Below are 12,645 nucleotides of genomic sequence, written 5' to 3'. Positions count from 1 at the left end.
AGATTTGCTCTCTAGATGTGTGTGGTGGCCTTCCCTGGCAGGAGTTTGTCAGAGATTGTTCAGTTTGTGCCAGGAATAAACCTTTCAGGCAGGCTCCAGTGGGCACACTTCAGTCTTTACCGTTGCCTGAGCAACCATGGACCCATTTGTCCATGGACTTTATAGGTGAACTTCCTAGATCTGAGGGCAAAACTGTCATCTGGGTGGTGGTGGACAGATTCAGCAAGATGGCTCACTTTATTCCGCTGGACGGACTCCCCTCAGCCCAGGAATTGGCGGATCTCTTCATCCACCACATTTTTAAGTTACATAGGATACCAGAAAATGTGGTGTCAGATAAGGGAGTCCAATTCGTGTCCAAATTTTGGAGAGCATTTTGTTATCATCTGGGAATGAATTTGTCATTTTCCTCAGGCTACCACCCACAGACCAACGGGCAAACCGAAAGAGTCAATCAGTCACTTGAGCAGTTCCTCAGGTGCTATGTGGCTGATGCTCAGCTGGAATGGGCAAAATTCCTCCCATATGCGGAGTTTGCACATAATAATCTTAAGAGTAGTTCTTTGGGATTCTCCCCCTTTCAGGTGGTTGCAGGGAGATATCCTAAGTTCTCTCCGTTACCTGTGATGTCCTCTTCTCTTTCTGCCATGGAAGATTGGCAGAGGTCGTTAAGGGACATCTGGGCTATGGTGAGAAGAAATTTGGAAAAAGCTTTTGTGACCCAGAAAAGACATGCGGATAAGAGACAATCTGTAGAATGGGAATTTGTTCCTGGGGATATGGTGTGGGTGTCTACACGACACTTGGCGTCGAAACAGCCTTCAGGCAAATTGGGCCCTAGGTTTATAGGCCCATATCCGGTATCCAAGAAAGTAAACAATGTGACCTATGTGATCGCTCTGCCTTCCAGTATGAGATGTGGGAAATCTTTCCATGTGTCTCTTTTGAAACCTGCAGTGCATGTGGATTCCTCTCCCCCCCCCCCCCCCCCTGTGGTGGTTGATGGAGAACCCGAGTATGAGATTGAACAGATATTGGATTCTTGGCAGGTACGCAGCTCTATTCCACATCTGGTACACTGGAAGGGGTATGGGCCTAAAGAGAGATCTTGGGTGCCAGCTCATCGCATGCATGCTGAGGATTTGAGGCAAAGGTTTCATGGATTACACCCTGAAAAACCGTGTGGTACGTGTCCGGAGTCCACGCCTCAAGGGGGGGGGGGGGGGGGGTACCGTAAAGAATAGGCACATTTCAGGTGCGGTGGATAGCAGTACCACCGCAGCTGCTCCTGGTTACTTTGTCTGCCATCCTCCCCACACCTTGGCTGTCTAGCACGCCGAGGTCGGGGAATGGTCGCATGTCAGCCGCGGTGGACGGTGGGGCCACCGCAATCATTACTGGATCCCTGCCTGCTGGATCATCTGCGTCCCAGGCGTCTAGTACGCCGGGGACGCGTGTCTCGGCTCAGCTCTGGGGGACATTAGCGCGTGCGCGCACTTGCCGTCAGAATCTTTATGCGAGGAGGAGGCGCGTCAGCTGACCAGCTGGTCAGCTGACGTCAGAGGGCACGCTCGCCACTTCTGATTGGCCAGAGCTGGTGGGCGTGTCTTGGAGGTCTCCTTCGCTTCTTAAGCCTCTCGGCTTCACTTGCTAGCTGTCTGCTGTTGCGAATACTTTGTGTTAGCACTCAGACCTAGAGAGGTTCCTGTGGATGATAGATGTGTATGCAGCGTTTGCAATATACATCTATCTATAGTTAGCATTTACTTATATTGTATTTACTGTGTATGACTCTGCCTAGTTCTGACCTATCTTACTCTTAGTGATTCTGTACCTGCCCATCTGATCTAGTTGCCGACACTGCCTTATATACGTTCTGCCTCTGCCTAACGATTCTGTACCTGCTCTGTCTGTCTGTTGCTGAACCGATCTGTCTGACCTCTCTACACTCACCAGGGAGCCCTTGTCCCTGGTGAGGAGTGCTGTACTGATAGTACCCACCAGCTCCTCTGGTGAGGTATAGTTAACTCTATCAGTAGATACTGTTGCACCAATCACTACACTCTGTACATTAAAGTGGTAATATTTGCCGGTTACACATCAGCACCTATATACCAGTTTTATTGGTGATTCTGCAGATAATCATATAATCCGGTATATATCTGATTATAGGTGATACTGAAGATCACTTGATAATCAGAAGTCTGTTCCTGCTAACACCAATCGTTACAATGATGTGTCCTTGGAAGTCACGTGGGTCCCCGCAAGAGGAAATGAAGAACAGGGGGACAGTTCAGGTGGGGAGACAGAGAGGAGGAGGAGACCAGTTCTTAAAACTAGCAGGGGGAGCTTGTTGCAAGGAGCTAGTGGCACTGTCAGACAGCATGTATCGGCACCTTGGTCAGACAGCCAACACGCCCTTCAACGCCTGCTGTTGCTACCACCAGAATGCTGACATTCCAAAGCTCACTAGTCTGGCATTCTTTTGTTTGTTTGTGTGTCTCTGATACCAGCAGTGCCATCTGCAACCTCTGCCAAAAGAAATTGAGTCATGGAAAGTCCAACACCCACCGAGGGACAACTGTTTTGTGAAGACACCTGATCGCAAAACACAAACAACAATGGAATGCACACATTAATAAAAGCAGCACACAAACACAAAGGCACCCTCCTCCACCTGGTCCAGCAGCTTCTTCAGCCACGTCAACCTCTGCTGTCCTTGAGCACTATCAAACACCCTTCACTCTGTTGCCTCTCACCTTGAGCAGTTCCTGCTCATCTGCCCACAGCAGTTAGCTTTCTGTGAAGGAAATTTTGGAGCAGAAGAAGCCAATGTCTGCCAGTCACCCCCTTGCCCGGTGCCTGAAAGCTGGCTTGTCGGAACTGCTAGCCCATCAGCTTTTACCTGGTGGACTCTGAGGCCTTCAAGAAATGTGTCTCAATTGGGACCCCGCAGTGGAAGATACCGGACACAAATTACTTTTCAAAAAAGGCAATCCCCAACCTGTACCATCAAGTGGAAAGACAAGTCATGGAATCTCTGGCACACAATGTTGGGGAAGGGGTCCATAAGACCACTGATACCTGGTCTGCAAAACACAGTCAGAGCAGTTATATCACGTACAATGCGCATTGGGTCAACGTGTTGACAGCTGCCAAGCATGGAATATGTGGCTGTGCGAGAGAGTTGGTGATACCACCACGACTTGCAGGCCAGCCCTGCTGTCATCTCCTCTTCTCCTCCTACTCCTCCTCCATCCTCTTCACTATCCTCCTCGGCTGAGGCTACAACTACTATTGCCCCCCCAGGTCCCCACAGCCTATTCCACCTCCCAGGTACGACGGTGTCATGCCGTCCTGACCATGACTCGCCTGCAAGCCGAGAGTCACACTGGACCACTCCTGGCCCCTGTGAACAAACAGGTGGATCTTTGGAATCCATTGAAAAAGGGCTCCTGAGCAGTGGTGCTCGGCTACCTACCCGATCACGGATTCAGATATTCGGCCGTGGTTGAAAAAAAATTAGGAAATTCCGTGGATAATTTCTGGATTTGAAACAGACTTCCGAATTCAGCCGGATTTCCCCCCGTGAATGAGGCAATCATGGAAATTCACATCCGGGATCAAGGAAATGCACTTTAGCTAATAGCAAAGCCCCCATACATGCTACAATTACCCAAATTGCATGGATTATAAAGGTGATAAGGGGCTACAACTTAAAAAAAAAATAACTTTTAGTTTTTCAGAAAATGGATTTTAAAATGAAATCAACACTTTAAATGGGGCTATTAATTGGTAATAATTTGTTTTAAACAGGGAAATAAACTTTAAGCAAATGCAGAGGTGATGGCGAGTCCCAATGGCACCTGGTGGTGATGGTATGTACCACTGGAGGAGAGGTTTTTGTAATTTTTTTCCCTTGCATCGATAGCAATGACATGGCAGCAAAGTTGATAAATCAACTCAAAAATTTTAGCATGTGTGGACCCTGGCGTTGTGTACACACACTGCTGTTGTCGCTAAATACGACATGAGAGGCGGCAGCAGGAGCACTAAGCAGAAGCACTTTGCGGCAGCACAGAAGAAGAAAATGGCACCTCACTGGTGGCACCACACAGCATGATAATGCTGCCCTAAAATTGTAGCATCTGTGGACCCTGGTGAGAACACAGACTGCTGTTGTCGCTAAATATGACATGAGAGGCGACAGCAGGAGCACTAAGCAGCAGCACTCTATGGCAGCACAGAAGAGTATGGCACCTCATTGGTGGGCAAGTGCAATAGATTGGGATAATGTAAGGGGGTCTTAGGTGTGTTTGTATAAGATTTATAATACACTTATTTGTGATGCAATTGGATTGTCCATTGGTTGTTATTGAGCTTAGGTTTTGCTGTGCTATGCATAGATAGCTAGTGTGTTTAATGGTAACAAGTTCCTACCAAAAATTACAGGTACCGTGGGTCGCTGAATGTTTGCTACTCTACTGGTGTATGGGAGTGTATGTAATTAAAAGAGAGTTATGGCTTGTTACCTGTTATTTCTTGAGCTTTTGTGAAAATCTCTTTAAGGTTTTCGAAATCTTCTGTTGACATCCGTGCTTCAGCACTGGAAAATAATGCATAATTGGCATTAAAACATGACTCAGCTCAAGATACATCTGACTATACTCACACTTTACACTTTTCTGTTTTCTAAAAAGACAGTTATTGATAATGTTTGAGAACTGTATGGACAGACCCATTGGTTGGCTCTTAGTGAAGCAGGCTATTCTGTCATATGGAGAAGGTGGCAAACAGGGCCGGCCTTAGGTTTCACAGCGCCCTGAGCGTAACCAGATCTTGGTGCCCCCCCCCCCCCCCGATTCATCCTCTTCACACACACATGCACACGCACACACACACACACCTGCCCATGTGCAAGATCCCCTTTAGTGTGTATAGGCAGAGCCCCCCTTTTGGTGTATATAGGCAGATTCCCCCCTTTAGTGTATAAAAGCAGTTCCCCCTTTAGTGTGTGTGACACAGATCACACACACACACACACACACACACACACACACACACACACACACACACACACACACACATCAATTACACACTCAGATCACACAGACACAGATCACACACACAGACGCAGACCACACACACAGACGCAGACCACACACACACACAGACGCAGACCACACACACACACAGACGCAGACCACACACACACAGACGCAGACCACACACACACACAGACGCAGACCACACACACACACACAGACGCAGACCACACACACACACACAGACGCAGACCACACACACACACAGACGCAGACCACACACACAAAGACGCAGACCACACACACACAGACGCAGACCACACACACACACAGACGCAGACCACACACACACACAGACGCAGACCACACACACACACAGACGCAGACCACACACACACACAGACGCAGACCACACACAGACGCAGATCACACATGGCCTCCCCTCTCGCAGAACGTCTCCCTGGAGTCAAATAAGAGGCGCCTGCTGCACCGCTTCCCTCCCTCCAATTAAAATATCTCCCCCTGGCACACAGCTTCCTTCCCTCCGGTAAAACTGTCCCCCAGCGACTCAGCTTCCCTCCCTCCAATAAAAGTGTCTTCCCCGCCGCACAGCTTCCCTCCCTCCGATTAATGTCCCCCGCTCAGAGCTCCTCTCAGTTCCCTTCCCTCCCTCCCTCAGGACCGGTTCTAGCTACAATGGGGCCCTGGGACAAAAGTAACCGGGGGGCCCCCTGCCCCCCCCTTTCCTAGCAGCAAATTCACCCCCCAGGGTCCCCAAACTGGCTGTCGAAGTGCCCCCTCTCCAGGGCTTCTGATCCCTGGGCCCACTGCACGGTTTTTGGCAACACAGCAACTCACTTGTCTCTGTAGGTGTGCTGCTCTATTAGTCCGAGCTCTCGTCTTCATCCTCGCAGGGACGCCTCTTCTCAATGGCCTGGCGCATGTTATTACATAATGACATGTGCCAGGTCACTGAGAACATGCATCTAATGAGGATGAAGACATGTAGCAGGGACTAATGAAGCAGTGCCAGTCGGGACAGGCGAGTTGTTGCTATGTTGTCAAAAGCTTTGCAGGGGCTCCAGGGTGCACAAGTCAGGGGAAGGGCAGCTGTGTGCAATTGTGTGGGCATTATGTCTTTCATGTAACACATGCTTTCATAATGTCCCTATTACATGAAGGGCAGCCACAATGCTCATCACTACATGTAGTGCAGCTGTGGTGTCCCATCCAATGCAAAGAAAGAGGGATGTAAAACAGGAAGAGACTGCAGAGAATCCACAAATAGTCATGACAGATTTTACACACCTCCAGGGGAGTGCAGATCTGCAGCCAGTCTCTTATCTGAATGAGGGTCCTGCTCATGTTTGCAGCCTCCTGTACATCTTTTCAGCCTTGTACATGGTGGTCCCTCTGCCCCTACCCCCCTCAGTAACTTAACTATTCCCAGCATGAAGGCAGCTCTCTCTCTTCGTTCCTCAGTCCGTCCAACCCCCATCCCTGCTGCTTTTGGTGTGTGTGTGTGTGTGTGTGTGTGTGTGTGTGTGTGTGTGTGTGTGTGTGTGTGTGTGTGTGTGTGTGTGTGTGTGTGTGTGTGTGTGTGTGTGTGTGTGTGTGTGTGTGTGTGTGTGTGTGTGTGTGTGTGTGTGTGTGTGTGTGTGTGTGTGTGTGTGTGTGTGTGTGTGTGTAAGAGGAGGGAGCCATGGTCACTGATCGTAAATTACAGGCAGCTCTCTCTTCCTTCTCCATACACCCCTCCCCGTGCAGTGTGGAAGTACAGCAGCATCTCTTACCGTGGTTGCAGCTGCCAAGGACTCCACACACTCCATTTGCTTACTACTACAGCACGGCACCTTCTTTCTTAAATTACATCATGTGCCTGCTGTGCTCTCGTTACATCATGTGCCTGCTGTGCTCTCGGGCAATCGTGGCCGGATCAGGTCGGGTCGGGAGGCAGGACACAGTGGCAATGCTGCAAAATAAGCTGACACACACAGAGAATGTTCCCCTGCCTGCTGCTGCTGCTGCTGCCTGTCTCCTACCGTCACACATGCGAAGCCTAGATTAAATTTTAAAAGTAGCAATGGGGAAGCCTGGGGGCCTTCAGACCCTGGGGCATATACCCCATTTACCTTTATTGTAGCCCTCCTTCCGATGTAGAGACCAGTGCTGGCAGTGGCTCACCGTCCATCTCGAAAACACCTGCTTTGCTCAGCTCCCGGGGCATTCTTCTGAACTGTGGCTTTAAGGGTCCTCGCTTGATGAGGTCATCAAGCAAAGCCCTTCTAATTCAGAAGAATGCCCCGGGAGCTGAACAATGCAGGTGTTTTCGAGATGGACGGTGAGCCACTGCCAGCACTGGTCTCTACCTCGGAAGGAGAGGAACTGAGAGGAGCTCAGGGCGGGGGACATTAATCAGAGGAAGGAAAGCTGTGCGGCGGGGAAAGCACTTATCGGAGGGAGGGAAGCGATGCCTTAAGTGACTCCAGGGGGACGTGCGCCCCCTGGAAGCCGGCGCCCTGAGCGTCCGCTCCGGTCGCTCAGGTCAAAGGCCGGCCATGGTGGCAAAGGAAAGAGTGAGAGTGATGATGGTAGAACTTGAAACACCCAGAGTTACAGATCGCCCAGCAAGCTCATTGTGAACTACAACTCTTAGAAGTTTGTAATGGGCTAAAAAGGACCAAAAAGCCCTCTTACTAAAACTCCTATGTAAAACAGATTTTTGCCTTCCTACAATGGAAGGTATTTGCAATTAATAAGGTTGAAGTGAGCATATAAGGTGCCCCTCTACCATAAAAGACCTATGTTTCCGTGCGCTCACCAGATAGATCAATTAAGTAAAAATTATATAAATGCAAAATATAGACTAAAGTCCATCAGACTAAGTCCATTCATTAGTTACGTGTCCATGGATCGCAGCACCAATCATCAAGCATACAATGTACGTTCCAAACTTTTCCAAGGTACTGCGCTCACATATGAAGCAAACTCTTCTTATAGTGATGTCACTCAAAGAGAAAACAAACCAAAACCATAACGTGATACTGTATAGTTAATTGCCTTTTTTCCATAACACCCAGTGTTACAGATGATCTGTGTATACATCCACCAGAACAATAGTGTCTCACAGGTCCTCACCACGTGATATAGCTGCCAAGCTACAGACAGCAATAAAGCACCTTTGATACACACTCTCACTGGTACATGCAGGTATCCCATAAGATCACACTTGGCCACTCACCTTATCCCTTGCTGTCCAAATTATAAGATAGCAAATGCACTTAGCTGAGATCATCCCAGCAGATGTCACCAGCATAATCTCAGCATAAGGGTCATCACAAGAGCAACAGTTGCATATCACCTAGTGACTAAAGGACTCCAAATAGCGTAAAACCGTACAATGTATTCAAAATATTTAAAATTCCAGTGCACTCAGATGTTCAAAGTAAAATATAGCATATCACAGAATAAAAACCTCCACGCCAAACACTCTGCACCTGTAGCTCCGCCCTGAGCTACAGGTGCAGAGTGTTTGGCGTGGAGGTTTTTATGCTGTGATATGCTAGGGGATAGATAGATGGGATAGATAGATGGCACTAAGTAGATAAGAACCAGCACAGCTGATATGGAGGAGGAGGGGAGAAAGAGTGAAAGAAGTTAGATATAATGGGAAGATTTGACCCACATGGTAAAAAAACACATCCTGCCCAAAAGAGCTACACAATTACAAATGCAACTAGTGGCTTAGCGATTGCTTCTGGCTCTGCTGTGTCTCTTGTATAGTGGGAGAGAAGGGGACTATCATTGTCTAACATCACAGACCTGTGCTGGCCAGAGCACAAGCTGATCGGATCAGTTAATAATGGCGCACAGTGCCTATGCTTTAAAAAGGATTGGAAACATACGCTTAACAATATTTAAAGAGAATCTGTACTCTAAAATTCTTACAACAAAAAGACCACCATTCTATTCATTATGTTATCCTGGGCCCCTCTGTGCTGTTTCTGCCACTCTCTGCTGCAATCCTGGCTTGTAATTGCCAGTTTTAGGCAGTGTTTACAAACAAACTAACCAGCTTGTGATAGGCTCACATAAGCAGAGTGTGTGAGTCATACAGAGCCTGCAGGGGGCCTGGAGAGGGTGTGTATAGCTTCTATCCAATCACAAGCAGCCCTGCACATGCCACACATTCCAGCCTGAGCCGACAGAGCCGACATAAGGAGGAAGATTAGATCATATAACAGAGATAATACAGCCATTGTGCAAGTAGGAAAGGCTGCAGTAAGACAGACCACATTAGAACAGGCATAGGAACTTATAGGATAGAAGAAATAAGGATGAAAATTTTGTTACAGAGTCTCTTTAACAATAGTACTGCACAATAATGGTGCACAGAGAAAAATAAAGAAAGACGGCAAACCGTTATTTATCAATTGCGCCGTACATATGCCAAACAGCAGAAGTTATTGCACACAGTGATATTATTTATCAATAGCACCGTACATAAGTCAAACAGTAGACATTATTTAACAGCAAAACGGTGAATGGATTTAATGTAAAACTGTTAAAAATAGTAAAGGTGTCCCAGATTAAGGATTAAAAAAAAAAAAAAAAAAAACAATATTAACGGTGCAACCTCCTGTTCTAATCATTTTTTCATTGAAGACTGATACCACTGCACCACGTCAAGTCACATTATCAAGCTTTGTCGACTATGATAATTGTATTCATGCATGTACGTCTTTATATACTTGGTCCTCAGTTTCTTAATCTTTACAACCCTAGGTAAGTATGCCTCATTTGCTCAAATCTACCTACCATCCACCCATCTATGCTGTCCATTCAAAAATAATAACTTTAAATAAAGATTACTATCAATAACTTTAGAGTTATTAATAACAATAAAACCATTAGTTGACGTTTTTTAAGAAGATGCTTTTAAAACGGTAAGTAACAATTTAACGTTAATTAACAATAAGTGCGCAGGGCCTCAGAAGACGCTCATTTGAGCGAAACATGCGTCAGGCTAACCACTTCACCCCACTGACTACAGGATCGGGTAGGAACTTTTTCAAATACTGGAACTTTTATTGTTGTGCTATACAGCCTGTCCAAATAAAGCTGTTTTTAAGCAAGGAGCTGCAAGTGCCAATCTGACCATTTCTCCACTGTGCATTGACTATTATGTTTTTTCTTTGGATTTGAGCATGCTATTCCTGCTACTAAACACCTAATAAGTTTTATTTAATAGTCAGAGTTTTCTGCACAAACCAAGAAGTTGTATTTTAGTATTAGGTTGTAAATTCCTACTGGATATATATACATTGTGGTGACAGGGAGATTTGAGGAGACAGCTGATTCCCCAAGGACCAAGGTGACACACGAGAAGCTGACTAGTGATCTTTGTTTGGTAATGCTCTGTGTTTTGTATTTTTAGCTGTCAGATAAGTTTTGGGCAGTAAAGTGTATAAAAGATGTGATTGTGTTTTGTTAACCAGTTCACCCCCAAGGGTTTTTACCCTAACAGACCAGAGCAATTTTCACCTGTCAGCGCTCCTCCATTTTATTCCCTAATAACTTTATTACTACTTATCACAAGAAAATGATCTTGTAACGATCGGTGTAACACAGAGAGGGTCTGATTATTGGTGATCTGCAGTATCACCAAGAATACAGATATATACCTGATTATTGATGATCTGCAGAATCACCAATAGTCAGATATATCACTAACCTCTGGACACCTGAGTGATATGAGTGTTTGGTGCAACAGTAGTACTTTGAGGACGGCACCTGAAGAGCAGGTGCAAGCGCAGTAAGGAATACTGCACAAATAACAAATTCCTTCACTAGCCTGAGACTCTCCCGAGGGAGGGATCAGGCTGGGAGTAGGAAGGAGCAGAGCGTAGGTGACACCTAAGGAAGGGTGTCACTGACAGATCTGTGAACTATCTCTTGACTGGGGAGATAGCTCTCGAGGTCGGACGAGCCCGGTCGGAAACACACAGACAGATAAGGTACAAAGACAGGAGGCTGATTCGGTAGTCCTAAAACAAGCAGGGTTTGTCAACAGAGTATCAGATAAAGCGAAGTACCGAATTAGTGATCAGAAGAGTGGTCAGGAAAGCAGAGGGTCATAACAGATAATAAACAATGCCTAGTCTTGGGTGTGAGCTCCGTGATCATCAACACCCTGGAACTAGTCTGAAATATAACTGAATGGTAACACAAGTCCCTAGTCTTGGGGTGTGAGGTCCGTGATCATCAACACCCTGGAACTAGTCTGAGAATAACGCAGATGATTTACAGAATTCCTAGTCTGGGGTGTGAGGTCCGTGGTCATCAACACCCTGGAACTGGTCTAGAGAATAGCAGAGAATATACAGAATTCCTAGTCTGGGGTGTGAGGTCCGTGGTCATCAACACCCTGGAACTGGTCTAGAGAATAACACAGATGATATACAGAATTCCTAGTCTGGGGTGTGAGGTCCTTGGTCATCAACACCCTGGAACTGGTCTAGAGAATAACACAGATGATATACAGAATTCCTAGTCTGGGGTGTGAGGTCCGTGGTCATCAACACCCTGGAACTGGTCTAGAGAATAACACAGATTCTGTCAAAAGGTCTGAGTGCTTCCACGTAGTGATCGCAACGGCAGACACCAGAGGAATGACCAGCACCCAGTGTATATAGTACAGCGCTCTCCAGCACCTCCCCTAAGTGCTGGACCAATGGGAACTGGTTGAAATGTCAGCTGACCGGCCTGGTCAGCTGACTCCCTTCTGGCTGTCATAAAGGTTCTGCCTCTCAGCGCGCGCGTGTCCTTCTGAACCTGTGTGGACTATCAGTCCCAGCCACACCAGATATGTGTTGTATACCATCCGCAGCGCTGGACGCGGAACCGGCCGCACCTCTATCAGAACACGCGGCGGTTTCTCCGCGTTCAGACATACTGACAGATGTAGGCCTATGCGTGCAAACCGCCGCGTCGGAGGCGGAAACAGCCGCCTTGTTCTCAGGACACGCGGCGGTTTCTCCGCGTTCGGCCATACCAGCAGATGTAGGCCTACGCGCGCACCCTGCCGCATTGGACGCGGAATCAGCCGCCTTGCTCTGAACACCTGTGGCGGCTTTTCCGCGTTTTCTCACAGTACCCCCCCCCCCCCCCCCCCCCCTGAGGAGTGGACTCCGGACAGCTCCTACCCGGCTTCTCAGGATGTAGGGCGTGGAACTCCCTCTTTAATTCATCTGCATGCATGCGGCAATCAGGTACCCATGTTCTTTCCTCAATGCCATAACCCTTCCAGTGAACTAAATACTGTACTGAGTTCTGTACAATACTGAGTTCTGTACAATACGTGAGTCTAAAATCTTTTCCACTTCATACTCAGGTTGGTCATCCACCATCACAGGGGGAGGAGGAGTGGAATCTACATGCACTGCTGGCTTAAGCAGGGATACATGGAACGATCTCACACCACGCATGCTGGCAGGAAGATCAATGGCATAAGTAACATTGTTGATTTTCCTGGTTACAGGGAAAGGACCCACAAATCTGGGTCCTAGCTTGGGTGAAGGCTGTTTTAAAGTCAAATGAC

General features: G+C 47.4%; 1 protein-coding gene across 1 annotated transcript in view; it reads right to left on the bottom strand.

Annotated features, from left to right (window-relative positions):
• Nucleotides 1-12,645, bottom strand: part of LOC137526020 (uncharacterized) — a 342,683-nt gene that overhangs the window by 46,451 nt on the left and 283,587 nt on the right. The window contains exon 3 of the mRNA XM_068247231.1: nucleotides 4,533-4,606. Within this exon, the coding sequence (XP_068103332.1) occupies nucleotides 4,533-4,606 (74 nt within the window). The remainder of the gene's footprint in view (nucleotides 1-4,532; nucleotides 4,607-12,645) is intronic.

The sequence above is a fragment of the Hyperolius riggenbachi genome, chromosome 7 (assembly GCF_040937935.1).
Source record: "Hyperolius riggenbachi isolate aHypRig1 chromosome 7, aHypRig1.pri, whole genome shotgun sequence".
Lineage (NCBI taxonomy): Eukaryota > Metazoa > Chordata > Amphibia > Anura > Hyperoliidae > Hyperolius > Hyperolius riggenbachi.
Note: the sequence above shows the minus strand (reverse complement) of the source record. Positions and strands in the feature narration are given on the sequence as shown.